The sequence below is a fragment of the Limulus polyphemus genome, unplaced genomic scaffold (genome assembly GCF_000517525.1).
Source record: "Limulus polyphemus unplaced genomic scaffold, Limulus_polyphemus-2.1.2 Scaffold2340, whole genome shotgun sequence".
NCBI lineage: Eukaryota > Metazoa > Arthropoda > Merostomata > Xiphosura > Limulidae > Limulus > Limulus polyphemus.
This window is the reverse complement of record NW_013667950.1, coordinates 108,627-131,168: the sequence shown is the minus strand read 5'-3', so window position 1 is coordinate 131,168 and position 22,542 is coordinate 108,627. Positions and strand designations below refer to the sequence as shown.

The 22,542-nt window shown below is 34.3% G+C and overlaps 2 protein-coding genes across 2 annotated transcripts in view; one reads left to right on the top strand and one right to left on the bottom strand.

Moving 5' to 3' along the window:
• Positions 1-12,883, top strand: part of LOC106466676 (peroxidasin homolog) — a 74,974-nt gene extending 62,091 nt beyond the window's left edge. The window contains exon 9 of the mRNA XM_013926970.2: positions 12,682-12,883. The gene's annotated coding sequence lies outside the window, so the exon portion shown is untranslated. The remainder of the gene's footprint in view (positions 1-12,681) is intronic.
• LOC111087589 (roundabout homolog 1-like) lies at positions 383-20,901 on the bottom strand. Its single transcript, XM_022394741.1, has 9 exons — positions 20,747-20,901; positions 19,189-19,376; positions 18,250-18,607; positions 17,476-17,586; positions 15,993-16,181; positions 15,160-15,306; positions 13,247-13,369; positions 12,641-12,846; positions 383-4,057 (listed from the first exon to the last, which is right to left on the bottom strand). The coding sequence occupies exons 1-9, from the start codon at positions 20,841-20,843 to the stop codon at positions 4,043-4,045; spliced, it is 1,434 nt and encodes a 477-aa protein (XP_022250449.1). The 5' UTR covers positions 20,844-20,901; the 3' UTR covers positions 383-4,042.
• Between the last annotated feature and the right edge of the window lie 1,641 nt (positions 20,902-22,542).

Sequence of the window (22,542 nt, the reverse complement as noted above, 5' to 3'; positions counted from 1 at the left end):
CGAACGTTAACTTCAACAATACCCTGTGACTGCAGATCAATTACTCACTACCTACACACATAACCCCTGTCACGTTGTGACCATCTTATATATACCAGACTACCCTATATCCAGTAATCTCCCGACAATTCACGAAGGTTCGAGAGAAGTGGCGTGACACTAGCCACGTGACCTCGCTGACGCAACAACTCTAAGTGAAGCCTAACTAGTGGTTTGTATAAAAAGGTAATTACCTCTTTTGACTGAGTTATTCTCCTCATTTGGCTTGCCAACTAAAGATTTTGTTTGTTTTTTCTGTACGTACATAAACGCTATTTTAACAGGAAGACTTTCATGACACATACACAAATATAGAAATTACTGTCACATTACACAAATCAACACATTTTAACATAGTCTTTATTTTACAAAATGACTTCCTTTTCTACGTATGTACATATCAATACACTGGTAAACCTCACAACGTCCAGTAGTACAACAAACTTCCTGCTACAGAGTGGAAACTTGGAAGAAAAGGGGTCAGTTTCTCTTTCTTTAATTCAAGAGTCAACACACTAGAATACTTGCATAGATCAGGAATATTACTGTGGCAATAAACACTTCATCTTAGATTATACTACATTGGTATTACATCAGGAATATAACTGTGGCAATAAACACTTCATCTTAGATTTTACTGCAAGGTATTAGATCAGGAATATAACTGTGGAATTAAACACTTCATCTTAGATTTTACTGCAAGGTATTAGATCAGAAATGTAACTGTGGAATTAAACACTTCATCTTAGATTTTACTGCAAGGTATTAGATCAGAAATGTAACTGTGGAATTAAACACTTCATCTTAGATTTTACTGCAAGGTATTAGATCAGAAATGTAACTGTGGAATTAAACACTTCATCTTAGATTTTACTGCAAGGTATTAGATCAGGAATATTACTGTGGCAATAAACACTTCATCTTAGATTATACTACATGGTATTACATCAGGAATATAACAGTGGCAATAAACACTTCATCTTAGATTATACTACATGGTATTACATCAGGAATATAACTGTGGCAATAAACACTTCATCTTAGATTTTACTGCAAGGTATTACATCAGGAATATAACTGTGGAATTAAACACTTCATCTTAGATTTTACTGCAAGGTATTACATCAGGAATATAACTGGAATTAAACACTTCATCTTAAATTTTACTGCAAGGTATTAGATCAGGAATATAACTGTGGCATTAAACACTTCATCTTAGATTGAATTACATGGTATTAGATCAGGAATATAACTGTGGAATTAAACACTTCATCTTAGATTTTACTGCAAGGTATTAGATCAGGAATATAACTGTGGCATTAAACACTTCATGTTAGATTTTACTGCAAGGTATTACATCAAGAATATTACTGTGGCATTAAACACTTCATGTTAGATTTTGCTTCAAAACTTTAAATCAAGAATATTACTGTGGCATTAAACACTTCATGTTAGACTTTACTGCAAGGTATTACATCAAGAATATTACTGTGGTATTAAACACTTCATGTTAGATTTTACTGCAAGGTATTACATCAAGGATATAACTGTGGCAATAAACACTTAATCTTAGATTTTACTGCAAGGTATTACATCAAGAATATAACTGTGGTATTAAACACTTCATGTTAGATTTTACTGCAAGGTATTACATCAAGAATATAACTGGCAATAAACACTTCATCTTAGATTTTGCTTCAAAACTTTAGATCAAGAATATTACTGTGGCAGAATTTCATCCTAAAAAACTGTTGATGGAAGATACAGAGTGTTAAAACTTTTTATTAATTTAGAATCTAGTGTTGAATTACACATTCAACATATTACATATTAATAGTAATAATTACTTTATATTACTTTATTTTGGACAGGAGTTTCTTTTTCTTCCTCAGTACTCTTGGAACCCAATGAAAGAAACATCATAAGATACTGTTAGGCCTATTGGTTCCCATTTGGAATACAAAGCATTGAACATCAATCCTTCAATAAAAAAAAAAAATATTGTTCTTTACAGCCTCTCGTGAAGAAGCTGCAGAGGCAAAATATTGACCAATAAAGTATTTTTTTGTTGTTGCTAAAGGATTTTTAGGTAGATACTTCAGCCAACATTCTGACTATTTTAGCATAAAAATCACAATGTATAATCAACTTTAAGAAATAGTATTTTTAATGCTGGTTTTGTATATAAGTCAAACAAGTGCAGGTATTGCAACACAATTTTTGTTTTATGAAAATGTTAATTGTATTCCAGTGGCTACAGCAACAGAAGTTTGTAACTGTAGCAACCTTGGAAACTGATTTTATCTACTGAATACAGAGGTATTTGTAAAAACTTGTATGAACAATAGTAACTGGTGTTACAATAATAACATATGATGACAAAAAACTGAAACCCAACAACACATCGTTATGATATCTTAGATATATTTTTTCTTTCTATCCACACGTCATCATTGTCAAAGTTTAAGCAGACTATATTTGTGTTAACACATATTTTGGCACTTCCCAGAAGATACTTTAAAGAACAATTTTAACAAAATTTACAATTATATCAATTCTTCAGTTACCAGATTTATATTCTGTGGCCATGCTAAAACAATTAAATATCAGAACAGGACAACTTGAAGCATCTATTTATAATTATAATAATCGGGCTAATACCTACAGTTTTACAAATGAGTTCATTAAAAAATGAGATATATTTGCCATTATTTTCTGGTTGGCCAGTATATGCTAATCCTTCTTGATATTTTACCACCTTACACTCATTAATATATTAAATGAAAAATGTTCAGAATACCAACAAAAATCTTCAATTTATATTTCATATATGTTACAATCATAAATAGTAATAACTAATTACCAAGCTGTATGAGCTAAAACTGAGGATAATTATAGATATACATGAACTACATTAAATTTAATCACAATATAGTTAATAAATGTATTATCACTCAACAATCTTAGCTCTAACTCTAGAATTTATTTACTTCCTTTGAATATGTACGTATATCTCAAACTTCTTTCTCAGTAGGAAGTCATGAAAAATGATATTCTTGAAAGTGACAAAAAAAAGATCTAGTGTAATGGCACTTAATAAGAGACAGAGTTACTAAACCATTAAAGGCCTCAGATGTGCATATTGTACAGCTTTTACAATTAAAACTAAAATAGTGGTGACATCAAATATCAGTTAAACAAAAAAAAAAACGTACTATACAAGACTGAATCCACAATTTCAGTAACATTACCTGAAATAACGAATATAATTTCGTCAGGTAACGTAAAATTAATCTCCTTTTTAAGAATAAATAAGAAGTAAGCACTCTCTCTTATTCCAAAATCGATATGTGTAATCACGACATCAAAACAAGATGGTGATCAATTGATGCCTTAATTCGCAGTATCTAGTATCGATAATCTCTTAATGATATGCAAGTATTCCTCTGTACAAGTCAAAAGCTTGTCTGTCCTTTCCAATTAAATCTCTACGTTTGTCTTGGAAATTAGCATTAGACTTGAGCGCTATTTCATATTACATCTTGTATTCATGTTATTGCAAAACACTTAATTTGGCACATCATAACTTATCTTCATTAGAATTATTATCTAAAACCTTTTTATTGTTTTCTCCCAGTTTATAAAAGGAAACCAAGTCCTTTCTTTTCAGTTTCTTACTTCGGAGTAACTTAAATAAAATCTCTCAACAATTTATTACCAATTTCCCTTTTTTTTTTAATTTTCAAACAAGTGTGTGTGTGCCACTTTGGTGCATTCATACCTCATTACTTGGTTATTGAGTGGTTCTGTAACAGCTGCTTAAGCAGAGAGAGTTGCTTCTTGAAGAGGTTACCCATAATGCAGTGTGGCAGTCTTCCAGCAAGTGCTTGTGTGCTCTTATTACTGTAGTAATTTAGGATGACACTTGAAATAGTGTAGATTCCTGGGCATCATCCTATATCTTCTTATTTTACAGTTTGGTTAAATGTATCGTTTTTCATATTCACATGACTGGTGTCTAAAGCAAAAAATAATCATTATGAGTTTTTCACACATTTGCACTTGAAAATGAAGATACAGTTTGTCAAGTTCTTCTTTGGGTTATTCACATGTGTCTTTGTCTCAAGGTTTAGCATAACTTGAAGAATACTTCTGATGTTATGTTTACATGTATGTTTGTTTCAGGACCTAAAGATTTATCATAACTTGGAGAATACTTCTAATATAATGTCCCATGGATGTTTGTCTCAGGGCCTGAAACTTTATTAGCATAACTTGGAGAATACTTGTGATATTAAGTTCACATATATGTTTGTCCCAGGGCCTAAAGGTTTAGTATAAATTGGAGAATACTTATGATATTATGTTCACATGGATGTTTGTCTCAGGGCCTAAAGGTTTAGTATAAATTGGAGAATACTTGTGATGTTATGTTTATATGGATGTTTGTCTCAGGGCCTGAAGGTTTAGTATAAATTGTAGAATACTTCTGATATTATGTTCACACGGATGTTTGTCTCAGGGCCTAAAGGTTTAGTATAAATTGTAGAATACTTGTGATATTATGTTCACATACATGTTTGTCTCAGGGCCTAAAGGTTTAGCTTTGAAGAATACTTTTATTCACAGTTATTCCTCCTGGGAAAAAATTCACTTTTTGAACCAAAACATAGAAAATAAAATAAACTCATGCCTCAAAATTGGAAGGCAGTGAGTTACCAATGTATTCCACTAGTAAGTACTAAGTGTTTATGTATTCTTTTCACACTCTTGAATTATCTCTTTTGGTTTACCTTTTTATTAATATGAACTACTCTTAAGCTTTTAATAAATTATATGCACCAGAGGTACAGCAGTGCCTCGCTGTAGGAAGCAATTTTGGAGTGGTCAGGCCATGGCCAGACTGCTTCCTATGGCCCTGGCTCAAAGATCAAATTGGGAGTATGTGGCTTAAAAATGTTAATAACCATATAATAATAACTCCATATTATAGGTTATATTTATGATATTTAAATACGTAGGAGTATGCTATGATTATTAAACAGTGACCTAACAAACCTAACAACTTTACGTATTTAATATCATCAGAAAGGTTCCATTCCAAAAATGTTACCCACAATAGTTGAGTAACTTTTTTGTGTGTAAGTTTTGTGTTTTACTTCTTAACTTTAAAATAATACATATCAAATACATAGTCAGGTATAATCTTTAACTAGATATGTATAACTAAAAATAATGTAACTGAATATCTATTGAATAAAAAGTGCCATTGTATAATAATTAACATCTGATTACTGATATCACTTATTTTAAGTTTTATCAGATGGCTTTTGAAAGTGAGAAATATTAAACAAAAGGAAAAGCTTCATTTGTACTTAACATTATTGACTTTTTTCTTTAACTTTAGAGTACATATTTGTCTTTAATCATCCCAAAGAGAACTGTTAATGCACTTTTATTTATTCATTGAAAACTAAATTGAATGTTGTCTATTGTGGAGTAAGAGAGAAAAAATTATTTACTGTTGCTTTTCTTATTCTACTTGATATAAAACAGTATCTTACTTTTTTTCTAAATATGTGTATTGAAGTTTATTTATAAAAAAGAAGTAAGATATACCAGAAAGAAATTACTGTGATATTTGCTAAAGATATGGTACAGTAAAAGTATTTTTTATTAGATACTTAGTATTCTATTGTCCAAAACTGTTACAGTTCTTTACTTTACCTCCTCTCACGTGTATAGCTATTCTCATTCAGTGCTGCCCTCTATATGCAAAATACTTTTGCATGCCACAAATCTTGAACTCCCACAATCAGTGTGGTTCAACTGCATCTCGCAAGTAAATCATCATGCTGCAACCCTTCACCAATATCAGTGCGATACACCCTCCTGATACATGTGACTCCCTTTCTTCGATTCTTCAGAACTATCAGTTTTTGTTAGGCAGTGATCTAGTGCAGACATTTTTCAATAGAGCTCTCTTCAGGTTGTTTCTTTAAATTTTCTGTGAAATAGTGATTTCATTTAACTATTTTGCCTACGGTTGTTTTCTGTAGTTTTTGATGTGATAACTTATCTTTGTTTGTTCCACCTACTTCCAATACACTTACACAAGCTTCAAATAAGGGGACCTCAACTAAGGAATTTTTGGATATAATTCGTTGGGAGATTGACCATCATGTGAGCCGATGTTCTTCTCCTGATATTGCTGGACTTCCTTGTAAATCTGCCAAACCTGTTCATGACAAGGAGGATTTTGACAGCCTTTTTCTTCCACCGAACTATGCCGTATCTTTCCAAGACTCTCCAACAGAATCTGGTAGGCCAAACTCAGCCTTTTTAGATATGATTTCTCAGGTGTGTTCCATTTTATCCATTTCCCTGATTTCTTATTATCCTGTTCCTTTCTTATTAAATGACACCCCTTCATCAGAGTATTTTGTTTTCCCTCCTTCTCCTGGCATCAGGGTTCATGCTGAACATTTCATTTCTCAGTTGAGAGTGGGTGCTAGCATGCCTCACCCTCCACGGGTCTCGGATCATTATTCCTTGGCTTATTATCAGGCTGATCATATGTGGTTTCTTTGCTGTTGGGGTCTTATTGGAAGGGATGCTGTTTTGTCACAGGTTCATCTACTGTCCACTTATCTTAGGGACTTATGAATGGTTCCTTTTCTCCATTGGTGTGTTTTTGGAGATATTCCTGAGTCTTTGGAATCACGTGTGGAATTTATAAGACAATATTCGACCTTTTCATCTTTGATTGCTTGTTTATCTCATACTGAGCTCATACTTTCTCCTCTTCCTGTTTCCCATCCTGCACCCTCCTATGATTTACTTGTTCCTACCTCTAGGGGTTCAACTATTTGTCATGTTTCTCGACATAGGTTTCATCATAGCCAATAGTATTGGTGACTATCCAGTGGGGGCACATTTGGCTGATGACTCCCCCCCTCCCTATAGTGGGAATTCACTACCAATCCTTGGGTGATCCAGGTTTTGTCAGAAAGGCTTTTCATCCATTTCCTTTCCCCACTACCATTTTCTCCTGTACCTATATCCTTCTCATTACCTCAGGATTCTAATACCAGTCAGCATCTATTGAAGGCAGTGTTGACTCTTCTCTCACAGAGAGGTATTGAGCCTATCAGCCAACCTTCCTTAGGTTTTTTACTCCAGGCTTTTTGTGGTCTCCAAGAAAACTGGGGACTGGTGTCCTGTGATCGATCTGTCCTGCTTCAATCACTTTTTGGATTTTCCCTGTGTTACAATGAAGTCTTTCTCCAGGACCGTGGATGACCAAGGTAGACGTCTCGAATGCTTATTTCCATATTTCTGTTTCTCATTGGTCCAGATTTTATCTTCTTGTCTCCTTCAGTTCCAAACTACCCCTCCATTATCTCTTCCTCTTATGCCATCCCTACTATGTTAACCTCAGTCACCAGTCCTTCATCCCACCCTTCCTACCATCCATCCACATGCCTGGCGATTATCAGGTCCCTGGCAAGGAGATCTGAACTATCTAGGTGTGTCACTTTCTTTTTAGCACTGTCCATTCACCCTTCCTCTATTGAGGTTTATCCACGTAAATGGAATGTCTTTCACCATTGATCATTGATTCAGGGCTTTTCCCTTTTTGGCCCACTGTTTTTCTTCTTACAGATTTTCTCACATGGCTGTTCGATCATGGGCATTCTGTCTCTTCCATAGCTGGTTATTGAGCAGCCTTATCCCATACCTTCTGTTTTTCCCGGTATCGTTTGGTGTTTCCCTCTCTCTTTTGTTGCATTCCTTCTGGATTTGTAGGCCTCCTTGTTGGGTAGTCCTTCTGGATTGGAATATTAATACTATTCTTCACTTCTTTACTCAACCTCATTTTGAACCTTTGTCCTTATGTTCCTTGTTTCACTTATCCCTTAAGACTTATTCCTACTCCTTTTAGCCTGTGGGCATCGTCAGTTTGATATATTTGCCATAGACGTTTTACATACACTGTACCATTCCACATATGTTCTCTTTTACCTGGATTGGTCTTTCCTCCCCAAAACCTCGGCAGCTCATGAGGAACATTCTTCCTTCTCACCAATTTCACTTCCATCCACATCCCACTTTTATTCTTGGTCGGATCCGGGTATGTCCTGTACATTCTCTTCATTGTTACATGGCCCGTATGGCTTTCTTCTGTGGTTCCATTTCCCACCTTTTCATCTTCTGGCAACAATGCTCTTTCCTAAACATACATACCTCCACTGACATTTATAGCTATTTCTTGATCTTCATCTTTGCTAGCTAAACATCGTGTTCGCTTGCTCCAGTCATTGTACCCCACATGACTGCCCTCGGCAATATCTAATCTGCAAAACTTTACACCATACCTCACACGCCCTCTATGCAGGTACTGTATATAAGCACTGTATGTCAACAATATAATCACCTTTTCTCGACAAAGCACTAGCGCTAGGAGTTATGTTTTGTGGTTAACATTTTTTTGAAGCATCTTGACAGTAGTCTAGTGCATGTGTGTTTTTTTCCATTGCCGATATTTCGTTGTTTTTATTTGCGGTTTAAAAAATGTGGGTATGAATTCCTGTGTAACGGTTTTTGGCACGGGGGTTAACCAGACCTCATCCATTCTTCCATTCTTGTCTTGTGGTACTCGGCGGTCGGGGGCTTATACTCGGTGGAGGCTGTCCGTGACCTGATTCGGAATGAGTTGGAATCCTTCATGCGGCCTGGGGTTTTCCCCGGAGGTTCAGAGTAGGCTTTTCATTATGAACCTGAATATACTGAGGAGAATTTAGACACTATTTTCTGCTCCTTCTTTCACTAGAGCTGCCTCTACTGTGAGCTCACCTGATCGGCCATCTTCTGCCTCTTTTCTGCAGTTAGTTACGCGAGTTTGTGAAGCTTCGGGGATTCACCCCATTGCTTTTGAATCTACCTTGCCTTGTTGTCAGATAGATCTCGGGGGGATTACTTAGTTCTTCCTCCTTCCCCTGATATTGCCGTATATACTGGGATGTTTACAATACAATTAAGAGAAAGTAGTGCTATGCCTTGCTCCCCTCATTTATCAAAACAACATGCCCTGGCTTATCATCGTCTGGCTGTAGTATATTTGGACACTCAACAATTGGATTTGTTTTTGTATCAGTGAGGTTCCAGGTCAGAACCTGTTATCTCTCTTATCAGATCTCCATTTTCACGGATTCATTTCACTCTTACTGCTATATTGTGATACTCCTCTTTGTGATTTCTGGGAGTTGCCCCTTTTTCGGCCTCACTGGTTTGCTAGAGTCCCTGAAACTTTCATAGCCCGATTTTATATGGTACGTTTGCAGTTTTCTTTATCATAATTGGCTGATCGCCTCTCTTCTACTACAATGGGTAATTCTGGAGGATCGATCATTTGTGTCTCAGAGCCCCACCTTTGACACCTCATCATATTGGTTTACAGAATTGGTTCTGTCCATATTCTCGGGATGGCGCTAGTGGCGTTGGTGTCTAGCGATTCAGAAGGTCAATCTCGTTCATCCAGGATTCTATTCTCGTCTTCTTCTGGTAACCAAGAACACTAGAGATTGGTGTCTTGTCATCAATCTGTCTCGACTCAATCTCTTCCTACAGCCTCCTCGTTTCACCATGGAATCTTTTCTTCAACTTCAATGGCACTTTACACCTGATCTTTGGATGACCAAGTTTGATGTTACAGACACCTCCCTTCACATCCCCATAGCAGAGTCTTTTTGTCAATTTCTACATTTTTTGCACGAGAACCAGATGTAGCAGTTCCAAGCTCTCCCGTTTGGACTTGCTTCAGCACCATATGTTTTCTGCTGAGTAGTACAGCCTTTGAGCATCGTCTTAATTTTCTGGGGCTGTGCACACATCGCTATTTAGAAGATTGACTTCTTTTGGCACCAACCTGTCATATTGCCACACTACATCCACAGATTTTCCTTTCTGATGCCAGAAGGGCAGACTTCATATAAGGTTGGAAAAGTCCATTCTCTCACCAACTCCATACGTGGTCCATCTTGGGGTGTTTTTCAATGCACTTTGAGTCGAGCTCAACCTTCTCCCCTCAGACTTCATGTTAGGGTAGGGGTTGTCAGGCATTTGCTTATGTCACCTTCTCCCACAGCATGGATGGTTCTTTCTGTTTTGGGATTTGGGCTTCCCTAGAATCCCTCAACAGGCCCATATGAGATCCCTTCAGTGGTCATTTTGTGGTCAATGGCTCATGCATACTGATCCTTCAGATCACGCATTCTCTTTGCTCAAACAATTTGCATATCTCAAGTGGTGGCAAGACAGGAACAACATGAATATCATTGTCTTGATGCCACCTCCTCATGTGGAAATCCATCTTTTCATGAATGGGGTGCCCTTCTTCTGGGGTAGGCATTTCAGGGTATTTGGACTGACTATGAATCTACCCTGCATATCAATTACATTACATTACATCTCATGATGATTCCAGGTCTTTTTCTCTTGCCCGACAAAATGGTCAGGATACATTCTGACTTCTCCTCAGTGGTTTCATATCTTTCTCATCAGGGAAGTTCTCATTCTTTTCGGGCTTTGGATCTTCTTTTTCGGCTCATTCCAATGATATCCATCTTGTGGCCTGTCATATGCCAGGGTTATGATTTTGATAGCAGATCACCTTGCTCCTTCTACCCTTACCAATTAAGTTTGGCAATTAATTCAATTGACATATTCTTCCAGGATTTTTCATGGTCACCCATTGCACTGTTTCTAGTGTCAGTGTTCCTCCAGACTTTCCACTGCATTTTATACCCCCTTGTTCTACTAGTGGAGTATGGGAGTCCTTGCCACTTTCTAGTTCCAAGCCCCTGGGATGGTGGACCATGGAGGAGTCCTCCTGAATGTGATTACTTCCTTTCAGTTGAGAGTAGGGTGGTGGTGTTCTGCTGGTGTAGATGATGTTCAATCCTCCATTCAGGTGCTCCACCTCTGTGCAGTGGATCCTGGAGGTTGATGTTGTGCCCAGCTTCTGTGTGGTTCTATCCGGAGGGTGAGGTTGCAATCCATTTCCATCTAGTGGGACCCGGAGGATGCAATGGTGCTCCTATTTTTGTGAGTTCCTTTCCGGAGGATGATGTTGCTTTGGAGTAGATCTGTCACATTGCAGTTCGCCCATTTGATTGGAATCCCTCATCCTACCATCATATGGTTGTCGGCACCCAGTCAGTGGTTTTGGATTAGGCTTGGACCAATCAATATAAATCCTCATAAATGTGTTTCCTCTTCCTCACTCAATTTGCCTCATGATCTCCACCTCTGTACAGTGCCACCCACAGGTTGATGGTGCACTCAGCATCTGTGTTTCTAACCAGATGGTGCGGTTGCTATATATTTCTAGAGGTGATCCACTTCTTGCAGTGAGACCCAGAGGATGGTGTTGCATTCTAGCTTCTGTGCAGTCCTGTCTGGAGGATAATATTGACTGGGGTGATGGTTCTCCCTATCATGTTCCACCTCAGAGTGTTTTCTCTTCCTAAGGCTGATGTTGTGCAGGGGAGTGCCAGTCTAATAGGGTTTGCACTTGATGTGACCTGCCACATTGGTACATTTCTTCCTACTGTCAATCGGATGTCAGGTTACTCGATATATGGTTGGTTGTGGATTTGCACACATGCCAATTTTGTAAATCAGATTGCACAGTGTATATTTCCATTCTTGAGGTGAAGACAGCGTGGACCCTCCTCTTACCATAAGTCAGAGGTTCTATTCCAAACACTGCTTGGTTTTGGACTGGAGTTTACCATCTGCATATGATCTGTTGTGCCCTAGCCACTCTACACCTTAGAGCACATCCATTTTAGCTTTCCCTACATTCCTAACTGTAAATGGTTCTTCTAAAGCCTTTCTTCTGGGGAATTGAGATTCTGGTATACTGTGGTTCAGATTCTGACCCACCTGGTTTTCTCTCCCTTTTTTTGGTTGTGCTCCTCCCACTTTCAGCCTGTGTATGGGACACCTCCTTTCCAAATAGGGATCATACTTCAGAGATGTTCTTTGGATGAGTTCGAAGTATACTTCTTTCTATCCCTTGCACTGGTCCCTCTGCCTGTTTAATGTTGAATCGTACCTATACATGTGATCAGAGGTAATGTTCCATATTGGAAGTTATTATTTTATGCTGAAAATATATTTCCAATAAGTACTTATCTCATCTTCCACTTCCCACCCATTTTCCCCACTGAAAACTGATGCTTCCTTTTCTGCCTAATCTCGAAGTGATAGTTTGTTAGAATCAAATAGTCACATGCATCAGGAGGGTGTGTCACACTCCTATTGGTGGAGGGTTGTCGCAGTTGAACCACATTGATCAGGGATATGTAGGAGTTCAAGGTTTGTAACATGCAAAAACGTTTGTGCATATAGAGGACAGGAATGAACAAGAATAGCTATACATGTGACAGGAAGTAAATACCTATTGAAATATATTTTCAGAAAAGGAAAATAATAACTTCTTACCAGCAATTTAATGGTTAGGTTAGGTTCTATAATTTAAACATGTTTTTTACAAAATCTTGAAACTGAAATTAAGATTATAATAAATACTCACTCTTCTATTTTCTAAACTTGTTACTTGTCTACTGTTGTCAGCATCATGTTCAGATGAGCCAGACTTTGGCAGAAGCGGTGCCATGTGGAGCTGTACTTCATTCAGTGTAAGCCCTTGCTCTCGTCGTCGGCGACCTGAGGAGTTGGAACCTTGGCTCGAGCATGATGGAAATTTGGGCTTATTATAGCTTGGTAGAGTATCTGTTACTGAATATCACAAGAATAAAGTAAACCAATATCACTATTTAAAGTTGTATGTACTGTAATGATAATGAAATACTTCATGATAACAACATTTCAGTAGAAGAAAATGTAAAGGTGACCTCTACGAGTAATGAGACTTTAGAAAAGGTATAGAAGAAGTCCTAACGAAATAACACAATATATAAAAACATAAAATACATGGGTCAGTTCCTTCAGTCCCTTAATTTTCACATGCAAGTTAAACACTTTTGTACATAATATGATATCTGAAATTTTAAAACTGAGGTAGTGTAATGCATTTAGATGGTGTTTAAAATCTCCCTGTAACTAGTGTTTATTTTTTTAAAGATAAAAAATGCTTAAATATTTTTTTTATATTACACCAAAATACATCACAACATACAATTTTCAACTTGCACAGACTCGTGACCACTAGTAGGTGGCCATCCACTGGGAAGCAAAGGAGCTTCATAAGATCCTGTTTGGTCTGATGCACTTGAGGGAGTATTAACGGAGCTCTGGGGTCCTGAAGAGAACAAAGATTTATTTTGATAAAAGCTTTTTATTACAGTGAAGGACAATTAAAATTATTGTGAAGAGGACTTGTATTAAGATACATTTTCAGCCTTTGAAATCAGTGTTGACTAAGTAATATTTTACAACTCGGTGAGATACTCATTAAGTTTATTTTCATTGTTATGCTACTGTGTTAAGCCAGTCAGATATTGCATTGAATGTAACATTCAATTCTTCAGTCATTCACTTTGAAGTTTCTTTTAAAAAATTGGTAGAATCATGGAAGATGGAAAGCAGGCTAAAAAGTGACACCTGGAGAGTTATTTACGAATTTTGATCAAGGATAATATATATACAAAGTTTCATTACTGGTTTTATGGGGCTTATATCTTACCCTCAGAAATTAGCTTTCAGTAAACATGCTACATGAGAATGTTTAATAACTTGTATGGACAATAATAAATGGTGTTACAATAATAACAAACTGAAACAACTCATCAATTTTGTCCATTGAAAATTGAAGTTCAACTTAGATAAAAGGTTTCTTCCATGATGGTACATTTCATGCATAACAAGAGAATTATGTAGTAAAACTTTGTTATGTCATTCTCTGCCACAAGTTATACATTCAAATAAGAATTTTGACTTAATTTAGACTATAATAGACATGTTTCACATCACATTAAATCACAAATTGGAGATATGATTTTTGAATTTTTTTTCAAACTAATAATCTTATTAATAAAACTATAGACTTAGAAACAGCTGTGTGAATTTGGTGAATGAGTGTTGTTGAAAGTGAGCGAGGTAACTGTGAGTACAGCCAACAGCTTACCAGAAAGTCAACAGAAAAAAAACTAAGATAAGAGAAATTGAAATATGCTTTAATATTCATATTTAAATATTTAAGAAATTTTCATAATATAACATTTTATGTTCATAGATTTTATAAAATAGGAACGATATCAACAACCTGTTTTGTTTTTTTTAGAATGTTTCTAACTTACACCATGCATGAACTACTAAAAAGTTACACTGTTGCAGCTGTTTAATGAATTTCTGTTGGTTGCTATGGAGGCTTATACAAAGTTTTATACAAACTAGTGTCAAACTTTCAAGGATTTTTATTTATTTAATTCTAATTCATATTTACATATATGATTATTTTGCATTATTAGCTTAGTGCATGGATTAGGCCTAACCAAAATTTCCTGAGCTTGCAAAACCTTGTGAGATATTATTGGGATTACAGCCAAAAATGTTGCTAACAATGAGGGTACCAAAATGATGAATCAATGCATTTTAATCATTATACGTTTTTGGTTTTATGATTTTGCATAAATTTATTTAAAATGCTATCCAAAACTTGCTATATTATTTACTGGGTCGATTTTTAGCTCCAATCTATTTGGTTAAAAGTTAATAATGATGATTTGCTGAAAAACAAACCTTTCCTAGTGTTGTGAGAGTCTTGCCTTTAGTTGTCATTCAATAATTCTTACTTAGTTGTAATATATGGCATTTTACAACATTAACTGTTTTACTTTGAAACACAGGAGCTTTAAAATCATGTGAATAAAAAAAAGAATGAATTTTTAGCTAATTATGAAATGTGAGGCATGGTTTATGGAACCCAACAAAATTAATTTAGGTAAAACATTCTACATATTTTACAGTAAAAAATTGGATTTCCAGATAAAATTTTATACTTCACTCTAAATATATTAATTTATCAATACCTTCTGATGAATATTTATCATATAAACTTTTGTTTCATGAATATTTACAACTTTGAAATACCTGATCCTGCTCGAATCCCTTGTAGTTTTTTCTTTAACTTGGGATGAGGAGGCCTAGGCTGAATCGCAGTACTTAAATTGCTGTCAGTGCTGTAAGGACTTGAAGGCCTGTAAGGCCGGTGTCTTGGGATATGTTTCTTTTGGGAAGCTGCAAAAAAATATTCCAGAATTATAAATTTAACCAGCAAAATGGTGCTGCTTGTTTTATGATACTCAAAAAAGTTGGGTTTGAAGAAGCATGAATGTGTATCAATAAGTTTTGGTTACACCAAATAGTACACTTTTGTAGTTGTTATATTGGAGGGAAAAAAAATAGATTCTTAAATGTCACTGTGGATAAAGGCACAGAAAGAAAAGGCTTAGTGAAAAAAGTTGTCAGTTTGGGACAAACTAATTCTGTTTTTTAAGATGTCTGTTTTACAATTTTGTTTCTACGATGCTATATTTCAAGTTATATATAAAAGTGTCAAACAAATGCCAGATGTGATAGATGCAGTCACTGTCAGTGAAAGATTTGTGAGGGAAGGTTATTTGTTGTTAAGTTGGTCTTGTAACTTGTACTCAGAGTTTTTAGATCAAACAGTTAAACAGCTGTCCTTTTGCAAACAGAAACCTTAATGTATGTAAGTTTTCAAACATTTGACTTTTCTTTTTCTGACTAATGAAATAAAATTTAAGTACTTGGAAGGAAACATAATGCACAAGATTATTTCATACTTGTAATCTTTAAAATGAGCCTTCATCAATGAATTAGTGGCTAAAATATGAAAGAATTAATTGGAACAACTCATCTCTATATAAAGATGAAACTTATCTAACAGAATGTTTACGTACAAGGGTTGGGGTCTGTGACCAAAGACCCTTCTACTCTATACCCTGCATTCTGGGCTGCTCTTGCTATAGCGCTAGCAAAGTCTGTCTCTGTATAGAAAGATCCATCAGAAGAACTAGCTGCACTAGATCGGGCACTTGTACAGGAGCTATTGCTATGGTCAGTTGTACTAATACATGATGGACAATCGCCTAGGAAGAATAAATGTTAGTTTTGTGGAAACATACCTTAATTATGGAAAAGTTCACAACTTGTTATAAAACAGTTGAAGAAATAAAGAACAATTCCATATTCAACAGAGATTTTAACCTGCTTGATTGATGTACACTGTAAACACAATTACCTGTTTATCCAAGATTGATGTACACTATAAAACTATTAACCTGTTTATCCAAGATTGATGTACACTATAAAACTATTAACCTGTTTATCCAAGATTGATGTACACTGTAAAAACTATTAACCTGTTTATCTGAGATTGATGTACACTATAAAACTATTAACCTGTTTATCCAAGATTGATGTACACTGTAAAAACTATTAACCTGTTTATCTGAGATTGATGTACACTGTAAAAACTATTAACCTGTTTATCTAAGATTGATGTACACTGTAAAAACTATTAACCTGTTTATCTGAGATTGATGTACACTGTAAAAACTATTAACCTGTTTATCCAAGATTAATGTACACTGTAAAAACTATTAACCTGTTTATCTAAGATTGATGTACACTGTAAAAACTATTAACCTGTTTATCCAAGATTGATGTACACTGTAAAACTATTAACCTGTTGTATCCAAGATTGATGTACATAGTAAAAACTATTAACCTGTTTACCCAAGATTGATGTACACTGTAAAAACTATTAACCTGTTTATCCAAGATTGATGTACACTAAAAAACTATTAACCTGTTTATCCAAGATTGATGTACACTGTAAAAACTATTAACCTGTTTATCCAAGATTGATGTGCACTATAAAACTATTAACCTGTTTATCCAAAACTTATGTACACTATAAAACTATCAGTTTAAAAAATCAAGAAAAAGATTACTTGATAGGCTTACATACTTGATGTGCAGTTGATATAAACATCATAAAAAACTACATTTAATGGTACTATGATAAACCATATGTACACTATAAAACTATCAGTTTAAAAAATCAAGAAAAAGATTACTTGATAGGCTTACATACTTGATGTGCAGTTGATATAAACATCATAAAAAACTACATTTAATGGTACTATGATAATGGTACTATGATAATGGTACTATGATAAACCATCAGCATGTATTCTAATTACATTTTGATTACTAAAGAAAGGTGTTCTGCTGCAAAACAAACTGTCTTTACATTTTTTTAAAATAAATATCAAATACTTACTAATCTGAACAATATTTGGTAACTTATAGCTAAATTATATAGAGTATTTGATAATTTGAAGGTTTAAATTAATTGTTTTATATGAATCATTATACCATGGACTGCAGCATAATCAGCATCACTGGACTCTGGTGTGTTTTCTAGTTTAATATCGTATTCATTATTTCTTACTTCAAGTTGTTTGTTCAGTGGATGATAAGGGTTTTCTGTAGAATACAAGAAATGATCATTAGATGATTAAAAAATACATAACTGATGATATAATTATTAGATGATGAAACTTCTTGAATCCTATGAAAAATACAAAATTTTCAGTATAATTAAAGGATGTCAAAGGCTTTCTCACAAAAGGAGAATATGGAAAATGATGGATAAAAGTTTCTGTGGTAATTTTCTGTCTAATAGAGAATACTAATTCCAAGATATATTTTTCTGTAATATCTTGATGTAAAGCTTTTTCTGTAGTATTTTCATTCACGTGAAATATCTTATTGATAAAGTTTATCAGAAATTAAAATTATTCCACAGTATTTGTTTCTCAATAAAGATCAGCAGATCGTTTTTACAGCAGTATATTTTTACTGACTTATTACTTAATATTATGGTTATGATCCAGCTTATTAAAACGTATTACGTAAGTTTAGTTTTTTATATTACCCATGAAAATGTGTTTCATAAATAATAGGGAATAATTATATGATACCAAAAGCATTTTAAACTAATATTTCTACAAGAAAGTTTTTATGTTATCTTTTGAAAATTCTAGTTATACTTGAATCAACAGAAAAGTTTAAACAATTATAATTAGAAATCTCAAATGTAATAGAAAAAACCGAAGATTCTGTATGGGGGCAAAATGTGGTACAAACCTATTAGTGTTACTTGATCATCAGAGTGTGGGTGATCCGTTACTCTGATTGTGGAATGGGGATGGTTGTGAGGTTCACTAGCTAGGGAAGGCAGTGATGACTGTACAGCTCTATCCATTGCCAAGTTATAAAAGTTGAGAGGATGGTTTGGAGAATAATAACCTGTAGACTGGAATGGAAGGGAAATCCCTGGGATTCTGACTCCTGGTCTCACTGGTGGAGTTGGACCCCGATCCAAATTCTCGTTGGAGTTTTGAGAAAGAGTTCCCCTAGGTGAGCCACTACTGTGTCGGCTACTCATAGGAGACGAAAATCCTCTCCCAACATACGGATTTCGTATTACAGGTTGTATTTGACCCTGTAATATTTCATTCTTAATTGAAAACTCATCTAACTGAGATTACTTAGCATATCGCATGTTAGATCTTGTGTTTTGAGTTAAATGTGTCTAAAAACTGAAAAACAAAGCAAAACAATATTGAATAATTTTTCAATAGTTACAGCAAGTTTACCATTGTAGATGAATTTACAACCAAAATTAACATCTGGAAGTAACTATAACCATATTAAAGACATTGCCATACAACTGTAAAAAATATGGAATCTTCATTTTTCAGAAAAAAAAACATAAATACACTTTCTAGCAATATAATTCCAGGTGATTTTTGAAAATGTCTTAAACCTAACTGATCTATATTCGACGTATTTTTATATAAAGTCTGAACATTTCACCAAAAACATGTGGTCAATTTTATACCTATTTCATTTCAAAAAGTCTAACAAAACTGGATAAACTCTAGACCTAATTTAGCCATTGTTTTGTTTTTAAATTACATTTTAAAAGATTGAATGATAAGTGTGTAATTCAAAAATATTGTATTTAAATAAGATTTAATAATTTTCCAGAAATTTTGTCATAGTAATGTGCACAACACTTACCTGTGGCTTAATCACCCTGTTATTAGAAGAAAAACCTTTATGAAGAGAAGGTGTACCAGAGGGTGACCCCCTTTCACTAGGGGGTTGTTCTGGGGGTGGAGGAATTAAATCAGCCCAATTTACGACTGGAGTTTTTTGAATAGGCCTCAGTGGTTTCAACCTCTTCTTAATTGGCATTCCATATTCATCTGTGAAACATAGGTATAAGACAGTACTTTAGGTAAAAGTTGTTTTGACAGTTTAAACTTCATGGGCACAAAGCTGTGAAATGTAAAGAAGTTTCAGGGAGGGAATTGAGATTTCTCTTGATGAGTTCAAGAGGTATTATACATATGTTTAAAGCTTTTGGATATTGCATTACAAGACCTTGTTCATTTAAAACATCATGGGAAATATATTTAGATAGTTCTATTTTTCTTTCATCCTTTCTTTTACGGTCAAAGATTGTACTTCATAAATTGTTTTTAGGTCTTCATCTATTCCTCTAAGACATTTACATTAAAACTGTACCATAAATCACAACTGGATGCACATAGTATTGAGAGAATACAAAAGGAAATATTACTTTCCCATTCTTTTGTTACTGTATAGAATTCCTAAACAAGTCAGACAGTTTCAAATGTATAGAAAAAAAATGAGGTATTTTGCACAAAGTATTCACGATATGAGTTTTTATCAATGTTTATTTTATTTTGAAATGAATGTCACTAATATACCAACACTTTCTTGGTCACTTATTAAGCTTGATAGTGATATCAATATATTCATAAACGTTTTAATTCAGCTGTTAGCAGATTTACTACTTCAGTATTCTCTTTGTTGTTAGAAAGTAAATTCAGCTCAAAGCCTTAACTTACAGGTTAGCTCTCTCCATATATGCATACATAACAGGCAATGACCAAGGTACAGCCGGTATCATCAATGACCAGATGATGATGTCATTTCCTTCTATTCATGGGCATTAAAGAAAATGTATGATCATTAACAACATTGGCCACAAGTATTGGGCAATGTTGTTTTAAGGCCATTAAAATACAATACTTCGATCATGGGCCGAGCACCGATTACATTATTTATTCTTTTTGGGGTAATATCATCATTTTTGGGCTTGATACTTTAGCACAAGATTGGTCAGAGAGATTGGGTATTGTTGTTATTAGCCAGACAATATCATCAATGCTGAGGAACAGAGGGAAATGACAACATTGTCTGATCACTGATGATACTGCCCAGTTTTGATCATTGTCTGTAACCCACACACACACACATATATGTGGCTGAAAATTATTAAGTTCTATTAAGAAATGATAATGCATATTTTTATGGCAGGGTCCTTAGTATGCTTAGGTTTAGTTAGATAAAGTTTATACACAGTTACTTAAAGAATCCAAATAAATTGTTGATGGCCACATATATATAAAGTGCTAAAATTCTGGGTATCTACATTGCCAATGCATGTGAAATAAACAAAGTTTAATACTTAGTTCCTTTGTGTATGACATACCTAAATCTACTTGAAATTTTTACATTAACAATATTTTTAATTTTCAAAAATTACCTGTGGTGTAGCTTCCAGAGTCACTAGCAGGACTACCCATTTTTTCAGGTTCCAGAGACTGATCAAAACCAAAGTCTGTGACAAATAAACCATTCATTGATGCTTCATGATGTTAAACATAAATCAACTGCAAATGAGTCCACATTAAGCAAGAAAAGTAAGCTTAGAAAAAGTGATTTTCAAAGGAAATAATTTCTTAATATTTCTTTCTCTTTGGTGTTTGTAATTGAATACTTCAATATCTCTCAATGTATTCCAGAATGAGGAAAGTTTAAATGTGCACATTATCTAATAATGATTCAAACTGCAAATATTTCCTGACATTGATCCTCTCCTACATGAAATTTGCATTTATTACTTTGTTTAGCTTTGCGAGAATATTTGAAACATACAAACCAGAATGACATACAAAACAGCAGTAACATACCAAAACTAGTGCACAAAAAAATAAATTAAAAAATTTATCATCCTGATTTATGTATATATTGTTTAGATATTGAATCTTGACAGAGAAAGGGGATGTCACATGTAATATTATATATATATATATACATACCTCTACATAAGCAGATAGCATTTGCACACTTATAATTGATCACTTGCATAATATAAAAATGATGGTGAAAATAAGCACACTTTTAATACTGGATGCTTCAGATTACATCATAATTCATCATCAGTAATTAAGTACAGAAAAAAAAGACAAATCATTACATTTCTGAGGTTTCAAACAAAGCTAAATCAGTTAAGAAACAAGATTAACTACTATTGAAAACAAATTGAAGAAAAAGAAGTTGGTTATAACTTACACAACAAAGACAAATAATTCAAGTGATTAACAGTAAAATAATTATATTAAACCAATAAAAATATGTTAAGTGTTTAGAATACTAAGCTGATGAAATTGTTTGGATTGATTACTGACCAGTATCTTTGGTCAAGAGTTTCATGTTTGACTTAAAAATTTTGAAGTGGTCAAAAGTTGTGGCCAACCAGCTTTTAGTATTGCTTGAAAAGATGGCTTTTCAGTCACTGCCTATGCACCTGTTCATTGATGTTATTGGTCAGTATAAAAATCATTCTTGTATGTAAACAGAATGATTACGAATATCTGTAAGCTATGTTGAGGATAGTGAACGTCAACACATTTATTTTGGTTTTTAACCCTAGAATATCTCACAGTTCCAAGCTTGCACATGGTAATTTAGTGTAATTTTGTGTAGAGGCTAAAGTGTGTCACATAGTCCTAAAATTAGTTATGAATATCCAAACTCCATCAGCTTTTTAAATACATTTTCAATAAACTATTTACAAACCAAATTGTTTTTGGGTCAATGACTTTGTTTGTTACAGGTTACCTAATAATATATGACTTACACAAAACATTAAACAAAAGTATTGTGAATATTAAAATTAATCCTGCTAGTCACACAGTGTTTCCCATGTATTTTAGACAGAATATGAGTGACTTCACCCAAATTTTGGTAAGTTCTTTACACCAACTCTTGCAATAGACAAAAACATAAAATTACTCAATATGATGTGATATGTGGACCCTGCTTGTAGTTAATGGTACGAAAATAAACAAGTAATTGAAGGGATAAGTCATACTTTCTGGTTTCTAAGATATGAAACATATAACTTTATCGAGCACTTAGGAAAAGTTGTCATGAAATCTGAAGTTTAGAAAAGCTGTGAGAATTTTCTCTAAAGTTTCTCTTTAATAGTTTTACTGTAAGATAATCAGTATTCTCTAATTCATGATTATCAATATACATCTTCATCGCAATCTCGTA

Excerpts from the sequence above, each read along its gene's own strand:
- LOC111087589 (XM_022394741.1), bottom strand. The coding sequence starts at position 20,843 with ATGAATGGTTTATTTGTCACAGACTTTGGTTTTGATCAGTCTCTGGAA. Across the intron at positions 18,608-19,188 it reads ACAGGGTGATTAAGCCACAG|GGTCAAATACAACCTGTAAT; the intron begins GTAAGTGTTGTG and ends GAAATATTACAG. Across the intron at positions 12,847-13,246 it reads GTCTGTGCAAGTTGAAAATT|TAACAGATACTCTACCAAGC; the intron begins GTATGTTGTGAT and ends TGTGATATTCAG.